We start from the raw sequence: 16,320 nt of genomic DNA, 5'->3' as shown, positions 1-16,320 counted from the left end.
TCTTTCAGATGGTACGTTAAGCCATTGGTCCAGTGTATTGTGTAACACACGTAAAAGAACCCAGTGCACTTATCGAAAAGAATTAATCACTTTGTCCCTCTCTTTTCCCTTTTCAGTGAAAGCTCAGTTGCACAACTTGGTTCATGTGGAAGTATGGGCAGGCGAGGGCAGCAAATCGATCGGAGCACGCTGGCAGAAGGGACACGTTCAGCTCTTTGACTCCTACATGTTTGAAGCCAAGAGCTACCACAGTATGGTGTATCACTTTAAGTCCATTGATACATGGCTGCAGGGTGTTTGTAAAAGGTAGGTGAGTTTTGTGACTCATTGGAACTCACTAAGAGTTACTCACAGCTGAGTTTGTATCAGACACTTAAAGTGTCTTTGACTCACCACGAGTCACCACAGTATGGTGTATCACTTTTTTTGTGACTCATTGAAACTTGCTTAGAGTTACTCCCAGCTGAGTCTCTATCAGGCACTTAAAGTGTCTTGGACTCACCAATAGTTACCAGACTTGCTTAACTAGAGTAAATGGACTCGTCACTCCGACTCAAAGTCAAGTCAAGTTACACAGTTTGATAAAAGATTTTACTCATTTGACAGCGGATTTTATTCCCTGAAATGATGACCACAGTGGGTCAACAGATTTTGTCTTTTCCTCTAAAATGCAGCCACTGCCCGGAGCATCCATGGAGGGTCACTACTTACGAACCGGGGCAGAAGTCCATCTTTTCCCTCCAGGGTGAACCTGACGAGGGTCAGGCAGCTCAAGACGCTGCATCGGACACAGAGGAAGAGGACGATGGAGATCACGACGATGTGAATAACAACACTGTGGAGGAGAGTAACACCAAGAAGATGAGCCGACCCGATGTTGGAGTCCCAGAGGCGGGTATCGCCTCTCAAGTAGATTCCCGAACGAGTCCAGAAGATGAGGAGATGAAGAGTGGAGACCTTTCTTTATGTTTTGAAGAAGACAGCAGCGGAGTGGGATCCTTGAGACGGGAAACTGCCAATGGCTGCCGGGATGTTGATGGTTGTCATGACGACTCATCTGAACCGCAGGATGGGAACGAGGGAAAGAGGAAAGGCTCAACAGTAAAAGGTTTAGAATGACAAAACTTTTACCATTGTGTGACATTGTTACAAACGGATGCCATCCTCGGTTGGCAAACACTCTGGGTGTGATGTTGCGATAGAAAGTTCTATATTACATTATACTGAACTGAGGCTGGAATAGTCTGGTTCTTTTCGTGTTTGAGTGGTATAATCATTCCTGAATACAGGGAATCTGACAAGTAACCTGTTTATAACGCTTCTTAGGCCGTGTCCAAAAAGGCGACTTTGGCTACAGCTAGCTACGGCTAGATCAGCGCGTCTGCCTATTCTTTAACGCTCTGATCTAGCCTTAGCTGTAGCAGAAGCCGCCGTTTCGGACACTGAATTATCTGCATATCCCCAAAGTTTTATTTTATTCTCCAACATTGTTTTTGTAGACAAAACGCAAAGGGGTTTCAAGTCGTCAGCTGACCGACCATCTCCGCAGAAAAGCTCCCGAGAGAAAGGCCAGGATAAAGATGAGACGCCCGACTCGTCAGGACCCAAGAGTGGAACCACACCAAGAGCTAGTAGTTCCAGGGAGACTGGGCCAGCTTTTTACATCGGAGGAGCAAACGGAGTAGCCCTGTAAGTTTGTTTCTTTTTTTTCTCTTTTTTTTCTATCCTGTTCTGTTCTCATGGGATAGCATTTTATTGCTTTTTGTCAAACATACATTATCATAGAAAAATATTAATATAATGTAACAGCGCATCTTAGGCATTGGATCTTTTATTCGACTGTAAAAAAAACGCCCCTGGTATCTCGCCTGGTATCTTAAAACCAGGTGAGCAACTGGGTGTACTGGCCCAGCTTCAAGATGTTCCCTCTTGGGCCATTGTTGTCCAGTCTAGGACCATGGATCCCCTGTTTGAACCAAACAATAGACACAACTTTTAATCCAATTACATCACCTTTTATACTCCCCTGGTTGTGAGGGAGATAGCTCAGTAAGCTATTAATCCTAACCACTTCAATAACTTTATATTATTAGCTCCATACTGGACAAAAAACAGGTCTGGATACTGAATAAAATAAATAACATTTATTGATTTTGACAGTGTGGAGGAACCACTTGTGGCGAAAGGTTGGCATAGAATCCATGACCGGACGAGTACGAACTTCAAGCTGAAGTGGGTAGAACTCAAATCTCACATCCACTATCATTCCTTCAAACCAGGTGAGTTATTCACCACAGAGTTTTATTTAATAATAATAATAACTAGACATGATTGCATTTGTGCACAAATGCACAGCTGTTTCGTTAATAACTTTTTAAATTTCTCAACTGAATTTGAAATTCTTTAGGCACCAAAGCAGTTATGACCAATCCAGCCTATTTAAACAAACAATTTGGATTATGCCATGTTCAGATACCAATTTATGTGTAAAAGGAAAAGTTTCATTGCAAATAATAATATTAATAATAATAATGATAATAAAAACATTTGGGAAGCGCTTTATGTGAAAAGCCTCTTTAAAAACAAGAGTACACACTGGCCTACAATGTATATACACATCCTGGCTTGCAATCATGTGGCCATTTTGTAAGATAAAAAAAAAAATCGCATAGCGTGTATTTAACATACACACACCGACGTTTAAGCCTACTTTGTATTCAACGTGCGTACAAGGTTCATCTCACAAAATGGCGCGCGTGTTTCCTTGCGGTCCCTTCGCGTTTGTGCATGCAGCATCACCAGTAAGCCCTCTGGCTCATAAGTCTATGGTATTCACATACTTGGAATGGGCCGGTACGGATGACTCAGTTTGACCTTGAGAGGCTGGTTTTAATATTGTTGTTATTGTTATTAATGAATAGGGTAGTGCATGGCCTTAGCTTTCGATCCAAACCGGACCTTCTTCAGAGGCATAAAACAAGTACAAACAAATACATATCCATTTATAGAAAAAAGAGAGGGGAAAGGGATTAAGGGAAGGATCCAGAAAGAAGCGGGAAAATAACAGCCAATCAAAGTTTCTCTTTCAGAAACAATATTGGTGGCTATGAACCAATAGGAGTGAAGTGGCGAGGACAAAGGATGTTTAGTATGAAAGGATGGGTTACTGGACCATAAAAGTGGTAAATGTATTGTTCGACAACAATGCAGGGAAACATGAAAGGGTAGGATTAGAGAGCAAATTGTTATTGTTATTATACATTTCTGGTACTGAAACCAAAGGTGAACTTGATTGCTGAAGCTGTCAAGCCTGAGGAAATCTGTAGACAAGGCTCTTTGCTGTGAAAACCAGAACTACGGGGTGTTTTTTTTTAGAGAAACAACGGACTTTAACCTTGAGCTTTTCTTAAATCTTTGTAAGCCCAGCTCTTCACTTTATGACTCCGTTCTTGTGCCCCCCTCCCCTGCCCCGCCCACAGGAGAGCAGCTTGTCAACCGCATCCCTAACACTGGTTCCTTAGCAACCAAGGTGGGTTTGCAGGAGACACTTCGAGAGTATGAACGAGTCAGCCAGAGGATGCAGAGAGGCAAGAGCAGCCGCATCTTGAAGATGGAGAATTTTTACCCGGAGTCTTTCGTTCTTGACAACAAGGCGGACAGGGAGGCCTTCTTTCAGACTCACAAAGGTGAGGTCGACTCGTGAGGAAAACAAGATGCGCTCCCTGTAGACCTTTCCACTTTTTATAAACAACCCTCGCTGGTTGGCTTGGACGGCCGATAGCTAACAAAACATTCGTGATTAACATACCGGCACTCTACCAACTGAGCTATCCAGCCCTACCCTTGAAGAAAGATACAAACTAATAGGGAGACCGCCAAAATAGGGCTGAACAGCTGAGTGGGTAGAGCACTGGTACGTTAATCGGAAGGTCGTTTGTTCAATCTGCTCCAGTAAAATTTTTCTTTGTTCAAAACCCAACTGATACTTACATTCCTACACTATGAGCTCACATGGGGCAATTTACTGGCAACCAGTTCAAGGCAATCTCCAAGAAGGAAAGCCATTCACATTACTAGGAGCAAGTTCGAGTGCGCACATTTTAGTCCACCAGTGGTCGACCACAGACTAGCAACGCACTTGCGCAGTGACGTACTCACTCGAACGACTCGTTTGGTAGTCTAGTCAACCGTGCCACCTTTTTGCTAAAGTGTCACTGGTTCCCCTCTGCGCTTAACACATGTTAGAATGGAACATGCTGTTGGGACCAGTGAAGAATCCATGGGCTCGAGGCTGGTTCCAAATGGTCGACCATAGTAGTCAACCAATGGTCAACCTTTAGTTAACCATTGTGTGCACACTCGATCTTGCTAAAAGTTTACCTTTTTTTTCTTGTGGATGAAAAGATGATGTTCGAATAAGTACTCATGTGCTACAAAAGTGGTCTTTTAGCATTCACTGCAGCTGGTTGCCTCCAAGTTTCCTGTAAAAGTTGTCCTGTGTGACGAGGCCTTAAAGGCGCTGGACACCTTTGGTAATTGTCAAAGATCAGTATTCTCACTTGGTGTATCCCAACCTATATGCATAAAACAACAAATCTGTGGAAGTTTGGACTCAATTGGCCAACGACGTTGCAAGAGAATAATGAAAGAAAACACCCTTTTTTTGCACAAATTTGTGTTCTGTCAGATGTCTTATAAAAGGCTTTTAATATTTGAGTGAGAAATTACCTCTTGATTTCTTAAACTATGTTACTTCAGAGGGAGCCGTTTCTCACAATGTTTTATACTATCAACAGCTCTCCTCTGCTCATTACAAAGTAAGTTTTTGTGCTAACAATTATTTTAAGTAATCACCAATAGTGTCCAGCAGCTGATTTCTTGAAATGCTCGGATTAATCCTATCTCGAGTTAGGGTGAGTAACCCATCCTAACTTAGGATGGGTTCAATGCGACCTATCGTCTATGGTTACGGAACTTAACTAAGTCCTAAGATTAATGCTAAGTTACTGTAGGAACACTTTTGTGAAATTGACGGCAGTATCTTTAATCGTCTTTTTATATCTATGATCAGAGGGCGACACATGGATCAGCAAGCCAAACAGCATGAACCAAGGCAAAGGTATCTACCTCGTGAAGGACATTACAGGTATTCAACAGAAATATCAGCGGCAAGAGGAGAGCGGAACGACACCAGGTCTCCGTAAAGGCAGTCAGTCCAGACTCATCCAAAGGTAAAATTATTACACGCAAGGTTCTCGTTAAAGACACTGGACACCTTCGGTAATTGTCATAGCCAAGTCTTCTCACTTGGTGTATCTCAACATATGCACAAAATAACAAATCTGTGAAAATTTGAACCCAATTAGTGGTCGAAGTTGCGAGATAGTAATGGAAGAAAAAACACCCTTGTCCAAGTTGTGTGCTTTCAGATGCTTGATTTCGGGACCTCAAAATCTAATTCTGAGGTCTCGAAATCAAATTCAAATATTTTAGTGGAAAACTACTTCTTTCTCGAAAACTACGTTGCTTCAGAGGAGCTGTTTCTCACAATGTGATATAATATCAACAGCTCTCCATTGCTTGTTACCAAGTATGTTTTTATGCTAATAATTACCAATAGTGTCCAGAGCCTTTAAGTGAATTAAAGGGTTTTGGTACTTTTTGTACGCCACAAAACAAAAACGTCATTAACATTAAACTTGCACGGTTTATTTTTTGTATGAAGTCGCCAGACACACAAGGCCTGAAGACCACTTCAAAGTGTGGGCTACAATTTTTTTTTTTCAGGGGCCGTTGCCACCTACTCCTAGGGCTGAAACAGGGTTGCCCCTTTTACAGTCCATACGGATGTTAGGCTTGGGTATCATCAGTCCAAAGCCTGGCCGGAAGAGCAGAAAGCACTACATGTACCTCCCCAATTTTACGTAGCAAGTGTCACGACCGGGATTCGAACCCACGCTCTGCTGGTCAAACACCAGAGCTTGAATTCTGTGTTCTTACCTGCTCGGCCATGACACGCCACTAATCAACTTTTTTCCAGGAGCTGTTGCCGCCTACTCCTGGGGCTGAATCAGAGTTACCCCCTTTGGGAGGCAATCGCCTTCACTGCCTTTGCGAAGTAATCAGGCCTGATAAATATATTTTGTATTTTTCTTGTCGAACAGATACATACCAAATCCACTTCTCTTGGAAGGTAAGAAGTTTGATGTGCGAGCCTACCTACTCATTGCCTGCACGACACCCTATGTGGTCTTCTACCATCCTGGCTACCTCCGTCTGTCATGTGATTCCTATGATCCAATCAGTGATGACTTGAGTCTTCACTTGACCAATCAGGTAACTGTAAAACACAACTTTGTCAACTATCACCAACAAACGTTCGCTCATTCGCTGGTTACTTTCTGCGCTTTATGTTAGCATGGAACAGGCTATATTGGGACCACAGAAGAAACCATGGGCCCGAGGCTGGTTCCAAATGGTCGACCACAGTAGTCAACCAATGGTCGACCAGCCTGGGTTCGAGTCAAAATGGTCAACCTTTAGTTAACCATTGTGGACACTCCAACTTGCTCTACATGTAGGTGGCAGCAGACCTATAACAATAAAATATTGAAGTCTAACCCTTACCATTGCTTTTGGAAATGTGAGCATGCTCAGAACAATAAAAGTTTACAGGGCAAGTCTGCTGCCAACAAGCATTCCAAAGACCCCCATTTCATGCATCCCTGACGTCAAGCGTTGCTTATCAAATGAATAAGTAGTATGATTAACGTCCTAGCCTGAACTCTCTGTGTGTTGATATTCCAGTATGTGCAGAAGAAAAACCCAGGCTATCAAGACATGAAGGAAGACACTGTATGGAGTATGGATAGATTCAATGATCACGTTAACTCTCTGGCAAAGGAGAAAGGACTCCCAAGAGACTGGGTCCATAACCAGTTTACGGTAAGTCCCGGAATCTTCAAACCCCGCCCAACCGAAACCAAACCAGACCCTCAACCTAACCACACCCTATTTCACACCTACACCCGACTCAAATCCCATCCAGCATCCACAAACTCAAACCTTAGCCTCAACCAACACCTCGATTCCAACACCGCAACCCCCAAACAGCACCAAACCCAAACACATACCTGTGGAAATGTGGAAGTGTCGTGGCCGAGGGGTTAAGATCACCGAATTCAAACTCTGGTGTTTCTGATCAGCAGAGTGTGGGTTCGAATCCCCAGCCGTGACACTTGTGTCCCTAAGCAAGACACTTAACCATTGCTTCGTCCTTCGGATGGGACGTAATGCCGTTGGTCCCATGTGTTGTGTAACGCAGGTAAAAAACCCAGTACACTTATCGAAATGAGAAGGGGTTCGCCCGGTGTTCCTGGCTGTGGCTGCTTAATGCTCCGTAGCACCTTCTTATAAGGTGCTAAATAATTGGGTCTCAAAATTCATCACTGCAATCCTATCTTTCTGAAAGTTTGTATATACTCAGCGCCTTGAGTACCTTGTTTGGTAGATATGTGCGCTATATACATAAGACTTCGATATTATTACCTCAACTCACACAAGCTTGTATGCGCCTGCAACCATGGACCTCCTATTGTCCCTCTTTTGTTTATACATGTACTCTTTTTTGGCAACAGCTCCCTTTGGTTTTGTACACGTTTTCCAACCGTGGACCTTTCCCGAACCGTGGACCCTATTTTCCTCTTTTGTTATAGGTCCCCGGTTTGAATTAATTTGTATACCTACTCCAACCCACACCCAAACCCAGCTCACAACTCAACCCCAACCCACACAAACAAGCAAACCCCAATTTCCATACACCCCAACCCCAGCCCACACCCCAAGTCCAACCCATGCCAAAGAACCAACACCCTCAATCCCCACTAACGCCCCAAAACCCAGCACACACTCCAACTCCAAACCACACCAAAAGAACCAACACCCCCCCCCCAACCCCAACTCACCCCTCAACCACGAACCAACACCTCAAAACCCAGCCCGCCCACCCCAGCACTAACCCTCACCAAAAGAACCAACACACCCCCCCAACCCCAACTCACCCCTTAACCCCGACCCAACACCTCAAAACCCAGCCCACACTCCAACTCCGAACCACACCAAAAGAACCAACACTCCTTAAGCCTAACTCAACCCCACACCCAAGACCCCAACCCACACCCCAAACCCACACCCCAAACCCCAACTTGCACCCCATGCCAACACACACCCGGAACCAAACCACACCCAAACCCCAACACCTACACCTCAACAACCCCACTCCCATTTTTAGCCCAATCCACACAAACTCACAAAAACCTTAAGCTTCCTGTAAACCTATCCCGGCAACTATTTAACAAATCTGATTGGATAACATTGAAGGATCTAATTGCTGATTGGTCACTTTTTTTTTTCCTCCTACAGAAGAGAATGACACAGATTATGACCCATTGTTTCAATGCGGTTAAAAACAAGCTGCAATGCAAGCTGGGATATTTTGACCTTCTCGGATTTGACTTCCTGCTGGACGAAGACATGAAGGTCATCTTTCTTTTCTTCGTCTAATTCTTTTTCATCTTCTTAAATGTTTTCTTCTCAGGGATGCAATATGGTGTTTTTTTGGAAACATTTCAGTAAGATTGATAATAGCATTTTTGAGTGACCATAGACCTTAAGCGCAACTGTTGAATTAGGTGCATGCTGGTCTAGCTAGCGATCAAATTTGATGCACTTTGTTCCATGCATACTGAGTATTTGCAAAAAGGAAGGTCCCACATGATTGTTTTTTTGTTTTTTTGTTTTTTTGTTTTTTTTTCACTTTCTAATTGGTTGAAGATTATATACATTCATTCATTTAAATTTGTTTATTTATGACATTTCTTTACCTAGGATACAGTTACAACAGGTTTCTATTGGGGATCTGCTGTCATTGCTGTAAACTATTTTAATGTCTGCTGCATGTGAATTCTATTATACAAACTTTCTCCAGAAGACAATCAGAGCTTACTAATCGAAACTTCGAGTTGAAACCAACGGTTCTTTTCAGAACCACCCCAATTCATTAGAGATAGTCATTACATGGTGTTACCACAAACCTTTCTTTTTCAGATTTCCACCATGCAAAGTTTCAAATCCTACTCGTACAAACTTTATTCTGTGTGTTTGTTGTATCTTTCAATATTGTTATATTTTTTATCATGTGTGTATATAAAAATGTCTATGTATATTTGTGTTTGATTGAATGCAAGTGTTTCTTTTATCATCATTTCTTTTTGTATGGTCGAGTAAACAGAACTTGGAATTTTTAGGGAATTCACGTCTTAATGTTTTTGTTAGCTTTAAAGATTGAATTTACATCTCTTTTTATGATTGAAATGTCACAAGAAATCCATATTATTATTATAGGTAATGTAATAATACCTGTGTATATTATTATAGGTAAGATGTATTATAATTATTTAAGTATTGTATGTGGTTAGTGTAACGCCATTCAGTCTTCTAGAAAGACTCAGCTAGGGTAAACAAAGAATGAGGCCGTCGTCACATTTTGAATTTGTAATTTTTGTCTTCAGGTGTGGTTGCTTGAGGTAAACGTCAACCCAGCGTTGCACACAAACTGTGAGACATTACGGAACCAGTTACCACCCCTAGTTCAGGAAGTTCTTGGTAAGGTCTTTGTTTTTATGTTAGACACAAGACAGACACAAGTAAAGGTGTATGTGTTTTGGGGTGTTTATTTTGGAGAAGTTTCAAATGTGCGCATGAAGTTTTAGTTTGCCACAAAAGTTTCTTTAATAAAATTGATTCTGAAATTCATTTTCCTGCAGATGTTGTTCTTGAAATTTTTGACAAGTGTCGTCACAGTCGTCCCATCATGCCTCTGTTGTCACAAAGAAGGCTCACTCTGCTCTACAACGAGGGGTCTTCAGCTCCCGTCACTCATCACATGTCGCATTCAACGTCTCCGCCGCGCCAACCCGGCAGCCCAACACGGAATACAAGCCCAACCCGTGGAGGTAGAGCACGCTCCACTTCTCCCGCGAAGCGACGAATGACGTCCATGACAGCACTGAGGAAAAACGTGACCAAAATGAGCGTTAAAGATACCACTGATAGTCCAGGGAATGATAACACAGGCTGAGTTTCTTATAAGACAAGACCATAGAGTTTGACCGAGTAACAAAGTCCTTTCTACCTTCCTGCCTTTCTTCTTTGGTTTGTGCATTCGATCGCTTGTTCTTTCATTCGTTTGATCGCTCGTTCGTTCGTTCGTTTGTTCGTTTTGGTTTTTTTTGTGAGATCGTTCATTGCCTTGTTAGCTTGTTTGTTCGTTTGTTCCTACCTTCCTTTCCTCGATCCTTCGTTCCTTCATCTTTTGTGCCTTTGTTCTTTCCCTGGTACGACCGTTCGTTCGTTCGTTCGATCGTTCATTCCTTTGCTCGTTCGTTCGTTTGTTCGTTCGTTCCTTTGTCCTTCCTTCGTTCGTTCGATCCTTTATTCATTCATTCGTTTGTTCGCTCGCTCCTTCATCAGTTGTGCCTTTGTTCTTTCGCTCGTGTAGTCACTGTCGCGTGTTTGGGTACTGGTCATCAAGGGTCGTCAGGTCAGCAGCACCGTCTTGGGGTTCCAAAGATTTTGCATTCCTGAATTTGTGGTTCATAGTCTTGGTGGTGCTACACACACAAAGATGCCATCGTTGGAAGGCCAACAAAATATCCGTCCAGTGTAGACCACTTGACGTCACACACGTCGTGGTCAGCCATTTTTTGCAGATAAATTGAAAGTGAAGATTTGCCTGTATGCTTCGTTGTTGAAAGGGCAAGGGCACCAAGGCATTTTCTCCTTGGTTAAGGGTACCCCATGTAGAAATTGTGAAATTTCTTCTATAGCGTTTCAAGGGCACAAAGGCAATGACCAGGGGGCATGGAGGCAATTGCCTTCGTTGCCTCTGTGAAGTATCAGGCCAGGAAGTTTTGCCTAAAATGAGCACTGCACAAAAACACATGGGGGACTCCGTCTTCAAAAATGGCGCAACAAACATTTAACTACGGTACTGTCAGGTGAATTGAGTCAACAGGTGAAGTTTATGTTGTGATGATTTGATTGTATATAATAAAAGAGATGCTGGAAAAATTTATATTTTAGATGGGGTGGGGGGAAAAATAACTTTTTATGTTTTCTACTTGAATTAATAAATAATATGCATTCCATCCATAAGTACTTATGATACTTAGAGCCACCAGAAGTGGATTTCACAAGGAGTTAAGACTAAGTCTTATCTCGAGTTAGGACGAGAAATTAGGACGAGTCTCTCGTCCTAACTTAGGACTAGCCTTTAACTTTTTAATAACTCCTAAAGAGTTTCAGGGACTAGTCCTAAGTTCAGACTATCTTTTTCTGAAAATCGACTCCAGATAGACTTTACCAACATCGACGTCACATGGGAACCGTGTCCTTATTGTACGTTAAACGATGCAAAGCGTCAAACCGGGAATTTAGGACGAGTCTCTCGTCCTAACTTAGGACTAGCCTTAACTTTTTAATAACTCCTAAAGAGTTTCAGGGACTAGTCCTAAGTTCAGACTATCTTTTTCTGAAAATCGACTCCAGATAGACTTTACCAACATGGACGTCACATGGATACCGTGGATCCTTATTGTACTTTAGACGATGCAAAGCGTCAAACCATATTTATTTTGTATAAAGTTTTTACCTTCTCATATAATATATGCAATATTTTTAATCTTGAGTGCCTTGATATAACTGCAGTATTATTTGAAAATCTCATTTTCACCTTAATATTCTGTGGAATTTTATTCCTGTACAGTGTGTGCATCAACTTGTGTGTGTAGTTTTTATCTATTTCAAATCAGTGTTAAAGGCAGGTTGTACTTTTGGTAAGTACGAGTTAATGACCATAAAAACTTGGTAAAGAGCATTGGATATTAAAAAAACATTAATAGAAACGATCCCTCTTTTAAAGGCAGTGGACACTATTGGTAATTACTCAAAATAATTATCATCATAAAACCTTTCTTCATTACGAGTAATGGGGAGAGGTTGATGGTATAAAACATTGTGAGAAACGGCTCCCTCTGAAGTAACGTAGTTTTCTAAGAAAGAAGTAATTTTCGACGAATTTGATTTCAAGACCTCAGATTTAGAACTTAAAGCACACACCTTGGTGTGACAAGGGTGTTTTTCCTTTCATTATTATCTTGCAACTTTGACAACCAATTGAGCTCAAATTTTCACAAGCTTGTTATTTTATGCATATGTTGAGATACACCAAGCGAGAAGACTGGTCTTTGACAATTACCAATAGTGTCCAGTGTCTTTTAAGTAATGTAGCTTTCAAGAAGGAGGTAATTTTTCACCCTAAACATATGAGTCCGAGATATGCTTCAGGTCTGAAGCTTTTCTCAGGGCATCGGAAAACACCCAATTCTATTCAACAAGGCTGATTTGTCTTTCTTATTTTCTTGTGCAACGTCAATGACCAATTGAACATCAATATTCTCTGGTTTGTTATTTTGTGCATACATGTATGTTGGGATGCACCCGGTGAGAAGACTGGTCTTCTTGTCAATATATTACCAAAAGTATACCTTGCCTTTTCAAGCATATAAAAATTATTGAAATAAACATTCCTGAAATGGTATTCTAAAGATTGGTGTGCGTTTGGCTTTTTCCTTTGGTTCTTGTTGAAATTTGTTTTGTTGCTTGAAAGATATTACAAGTATTGTACCCTGCCTTCTAGAGTTCACATGATCACAGTATAATCAGGCATGATGTGGAAGTGTCGTGGCCGAGCGGTTAAGAGCACCGAATTCAAACTCTGGTGTTTCTGATCAGCAGCAGAGTGTGGGTTTGAATCCCCAGCCGTGACACTTGTGTCTTTAAGCATGACACTTAACCATTGCTTCGTCCTTTGGATGGGATGTAAAAGCCGTTGGTCCCATGTGCTGTGTAACGCATGTAAAAGAACCCAGTGCACTTATCGAAAAGAGAAGGGGTTCGCCCCAGTGTTCCTTATAAAACCCTTATAAGGTTGACAGTGCCAGGTGAAGGTTGGGTCTCAGAATTCATCACTGCAATAACCTACGTACGTGTAGGTCAGCCATTGTACTCAATAAGATGTTTTTACTTTTTCCAAAGGACCATCATGTAGATGTACATCAGGGGTGTGAGACTTCCTCTTTTCAGCTGATTTCCTATTTTTGGGGTTTAGATTTCCCTCTTTTTTTTCTTCACTTTCTGTGAAAAAAAAGTATAGGAATATTATCTTTTCCTCTTTTTTTCTTGCCTGGTTTTTCTCTTTCCTTTTTTTTTTCATGGCCAGTTACTCACATGCCTGTTGCATGCACTGATCCCCTGAGGTGATTCCTATGTTACCGTGACTGTACTGAAACTTGAGCTTTATTGTCCACTTTAAAGACACTGCCGTTGATTTCACCAATTTCTTCCCAACTTAAGATTAATCTTAGGACTTAAGGTCTAGTCCCAACCCTGCACTGTGGCATGCAGACCTCGGCTGCTGCACACTTATGGTAATTGTCAAAGACCAGTCTTCTCACTTCGGAATTAAACAAAAATGTCCACACAAGATTTATTAAACTTGATATCTTTATTCAGTCATGGACTCTTCCTGTTTCTGTTCTTGAGTCGACGACTAATACAGGATTCCGGGAATCACTTCCATTACCTTTATGAACTACTCATTCTTTTTACACCAGTAAAGCAACATTGCCAGCGAAAAAGGTCTGCAAAAAGATTCCAAATTTCATGATGAAATAAGAAACAGTTTCATCAACTCATAGAGAGGTCAGTTAAAGAGCATGATCTATAAAAATAGCTACTAAAAATTCAAATCTTAATTCTGGGGTCAAATCGGCCTAAAAGTTTACCTAGTATCTTTAACACTAAATACCATAGGCTACCAATAGTAACTAAGCTCTGCCCCATTGCGTATTGACCAATCAAAACCCATTGCGCAACCAAGAGTCAGACAAATAAAGTCTGACATGCGTGCCCATATGCTTGGCGCACGCGGCAGAGTTGTGCAGAATGGCATTGGAGAGGCTCACGTGTTCTTGCTCACACGTGCGCCGTGGGCGGAGCCTAATTAATCTGTCTATGGGGGAGGTAAACTAAACAACTATGAACATATCCATACTTATTAGGCACCTGCTTTTCTTTCTATTTAATGAAAGAGCTGTGTACACAATGATATGCAATGTAGTTAACCATTTATGGCTTGTAAATTCAGGTTGTGTCACCCTATGGTTCCCTGATTGGGACCTGAATCGGGAAAAGAGGAACCCAGTTGGGATAGTGTGTGTAACAAAATCTCTGTAAGTAGGATTTGAAACTTTGCATGGTGGAGATAAGATATAGAAGAGTTTGCGGTAACACCATGTAATAACAATCTCTAAATGAGTTTGGGTGGTTCTGAAAAGAACCAATGGGTTAACTCGACGTTTCGATCAGTATGCTCTGATCGTCTTCCAAAGAATGCAGCATTCTCCGGAAGACGATCAGAGCATACTGATCGAAACGTCGAGTTAACCCATTGGTTCTTTTCAGAACCACCCAAACTCATTTAGAGATTGTTATTACATGGTGTTACCGCAAACTCTTCTATAAAATCTCTGTAGGTTACACTACAGTTCCAAGATTAGGGACCTTTGATACCTTAATTTGGAGAAGAGGATTTCTATTGGGGTAGTGAATCCTAATTGGGATAGTATGCCTTAATTGGGGGAAGAGGATCATAATTGGGATAGTAAGCTCTGTAAAGGTATTTATTCACATTTCAGTTTACTCATTATTTTAATGAGGATACAGCTGGAAGAATGTTTCCTCTAGACATGTTCCTTTTGCATGCAGTTTAGTTGGTTTCCTCCAAATTGCCTGAAAAAAATTGTCCTGTAGGACATGTGCCCATTTTTCATAAAGCCTGTAAGCACACAACTTTGCTTAGCCCTCAAAAAATAAGCAGACATGTTTACGAGCCATAAGCCATGTCTTTAAACCTCAAAACTCTTTCAGTTTATAAACAACAATCTTCCTTTTAAAATAAATGACAAATTTGAAATTAGTTACAGAAAATATGATCATGCTAAATCCTGAAATGTATTCTTCATGTAGATACAAGCTTGAAAAATACTACAATATACAACATGATGTTTACACATACAATTTTCAGAAGGTGTAGGCCTACTTAAAGGCAGTGGACACTATTGGTAATTACTCAAAACAATTATTAGCATAAAACCTTGCTTGGTAACGAGTAATGGGGAGCTGTTGATAGTATAAAACATTGTGAGAAACGGCTCCCTCTGAAGTAAATTAGTTTTCGAGAAAGAAGTAATTTTCCACGAATTTGATTTTGAGACCTTTAGATTTAGAATTTGAGGTCTCGAAATCAAGCAGCGGAAAGCACACAACTTCGTGTGACAGGTTTTTTTTTCTTTCATTATTATCTCGTAACTTCGTCGACCAATTGGGCTCAAATTTTCATAGGTTTGTTATTTTATGCATATGTTGAGATACATCAAGTGAGAAGACTGGTCTTTGAAAATTACCAATAGTGTCCAGTGTCTTTAAAAAAAGCATTGCTTAGCTCATTGGCCATTGGCCACAATAGAAGACAACAAATTCTCTGAATGATTTGGTTTACTTTTTTTTTTATCAGCCAATACAAAACCTTCCGATGCAGAAGTTTTCAAAGAAAATAGAGTTACACCCCGAGTTTGAAAGAGTGAAGTTTATGTTTGTGAGAATTCATTTTCCTTTCTAAGACTGTTCATGTCTTGCCCGCATACAAAAAAACGAATCAGATTTCCTTGTACCGGTAAATAACTTTTGTAGCACATGAAGGAAGCCGAAAAAGTGCCCGCCCTTTAACATTTCCATACGCTCAACACACGCAAAACAAGCAAGCTCAATTAGTGTAGGGATTTGGTCAATGTAGGTGAGAAGTTTAGCAATCAAGGAAATCAAACCAAAATCTATTCTCATAAAAAAAAAACAATTAAACTGCCTTTCATTTTTAGAAGGTATTTACTCTAAAAAAATGTTGCTAAAGATAAAGTTTTGTCACTGCAGTCTTATGAAGGAGTATGCTTTGCATTGATGGAGGGGAGTGCTATGTTATTAAAGGCAGTGGACACTATTGGTAATTACTCAAAATAGTTATTATCATAAAACCTTACTTGGTAACGAGTAACGGGGAGAGGGTGATAGTATAAAACATTGTGAGAAACGGCTCCCTCTGAAGTGCCATAGTTTTCGAGAAAGAAGTAATTTTCCACGAATTTG

General features: G+C 41.1%; 1 protein-coding gene across 1 annotated transcript in view; it reads left to right on the top strand.

The window, feature by feature from the left end:
* Positions 1-12,638, top strand: part of LOC139950479 (uncharacterized) — a 48,549-nt gene extending 35,911 nt beyond the window's left edge. Inside the window, exons 4-14 of the mRNA XM_071949170.1 lie at positions 117-306; positions 675-1,108; positions 1,500-1,689; positions 2,161-2,279; positions 3,480-3,686; positions 5,072-5,231; positions 6,165-6,336; positions 6,808-6,945; positions 8,422-8,538; positions 9,570-9,663; positions 9,825-12,638. Coding sequence (XP_071805271.1) covers positions 117-306; positions 675-1,108; positions 1,500-1,689; positions 2,161-2,279; positions 3,480-3,686; positions 5,072-5,231; positions 6,165-6,336; positions 6,808-6,945; positions 8,422-8,538; positions 9,570-9,663; positions 9,825-10,138 — 2,135 coding nt within the window. The 3' untranslated portion in view covers positions 10,139-12,638. The remainder of the gene's footprint in view (positions 1-116; positions 307-674; positions 1,109-1,499; positions 1,690-2,160; positions 2,280-3,479; positions 3,687-5,071; positions 5,232-6,164; positions 6,337-6,807; positions 6,946-8,421; positions 8,539-9,569; positions 9,664-9,824) is intronic.
* Positions 12,639-16,320: the final 3,682 nt, after the last annotated feature.

Source organism: Asterias amurensis, chromosome 18 (assembly GCF_032118995.1).
Source record: "Asterias amurensis chromosome 18, ASM3211899v1".
NCBI lineage: Eukaryota > Metazoa > Echinodermata > Asteroidea > Forcipulatida > Asteriidae > Asterias > Asterias amurensis.
The sequence above is the reverse complement of the archived record's forward strand: the minus strand, read 5'-3'. Positions and strand labels throughout refer to the sequence as shown.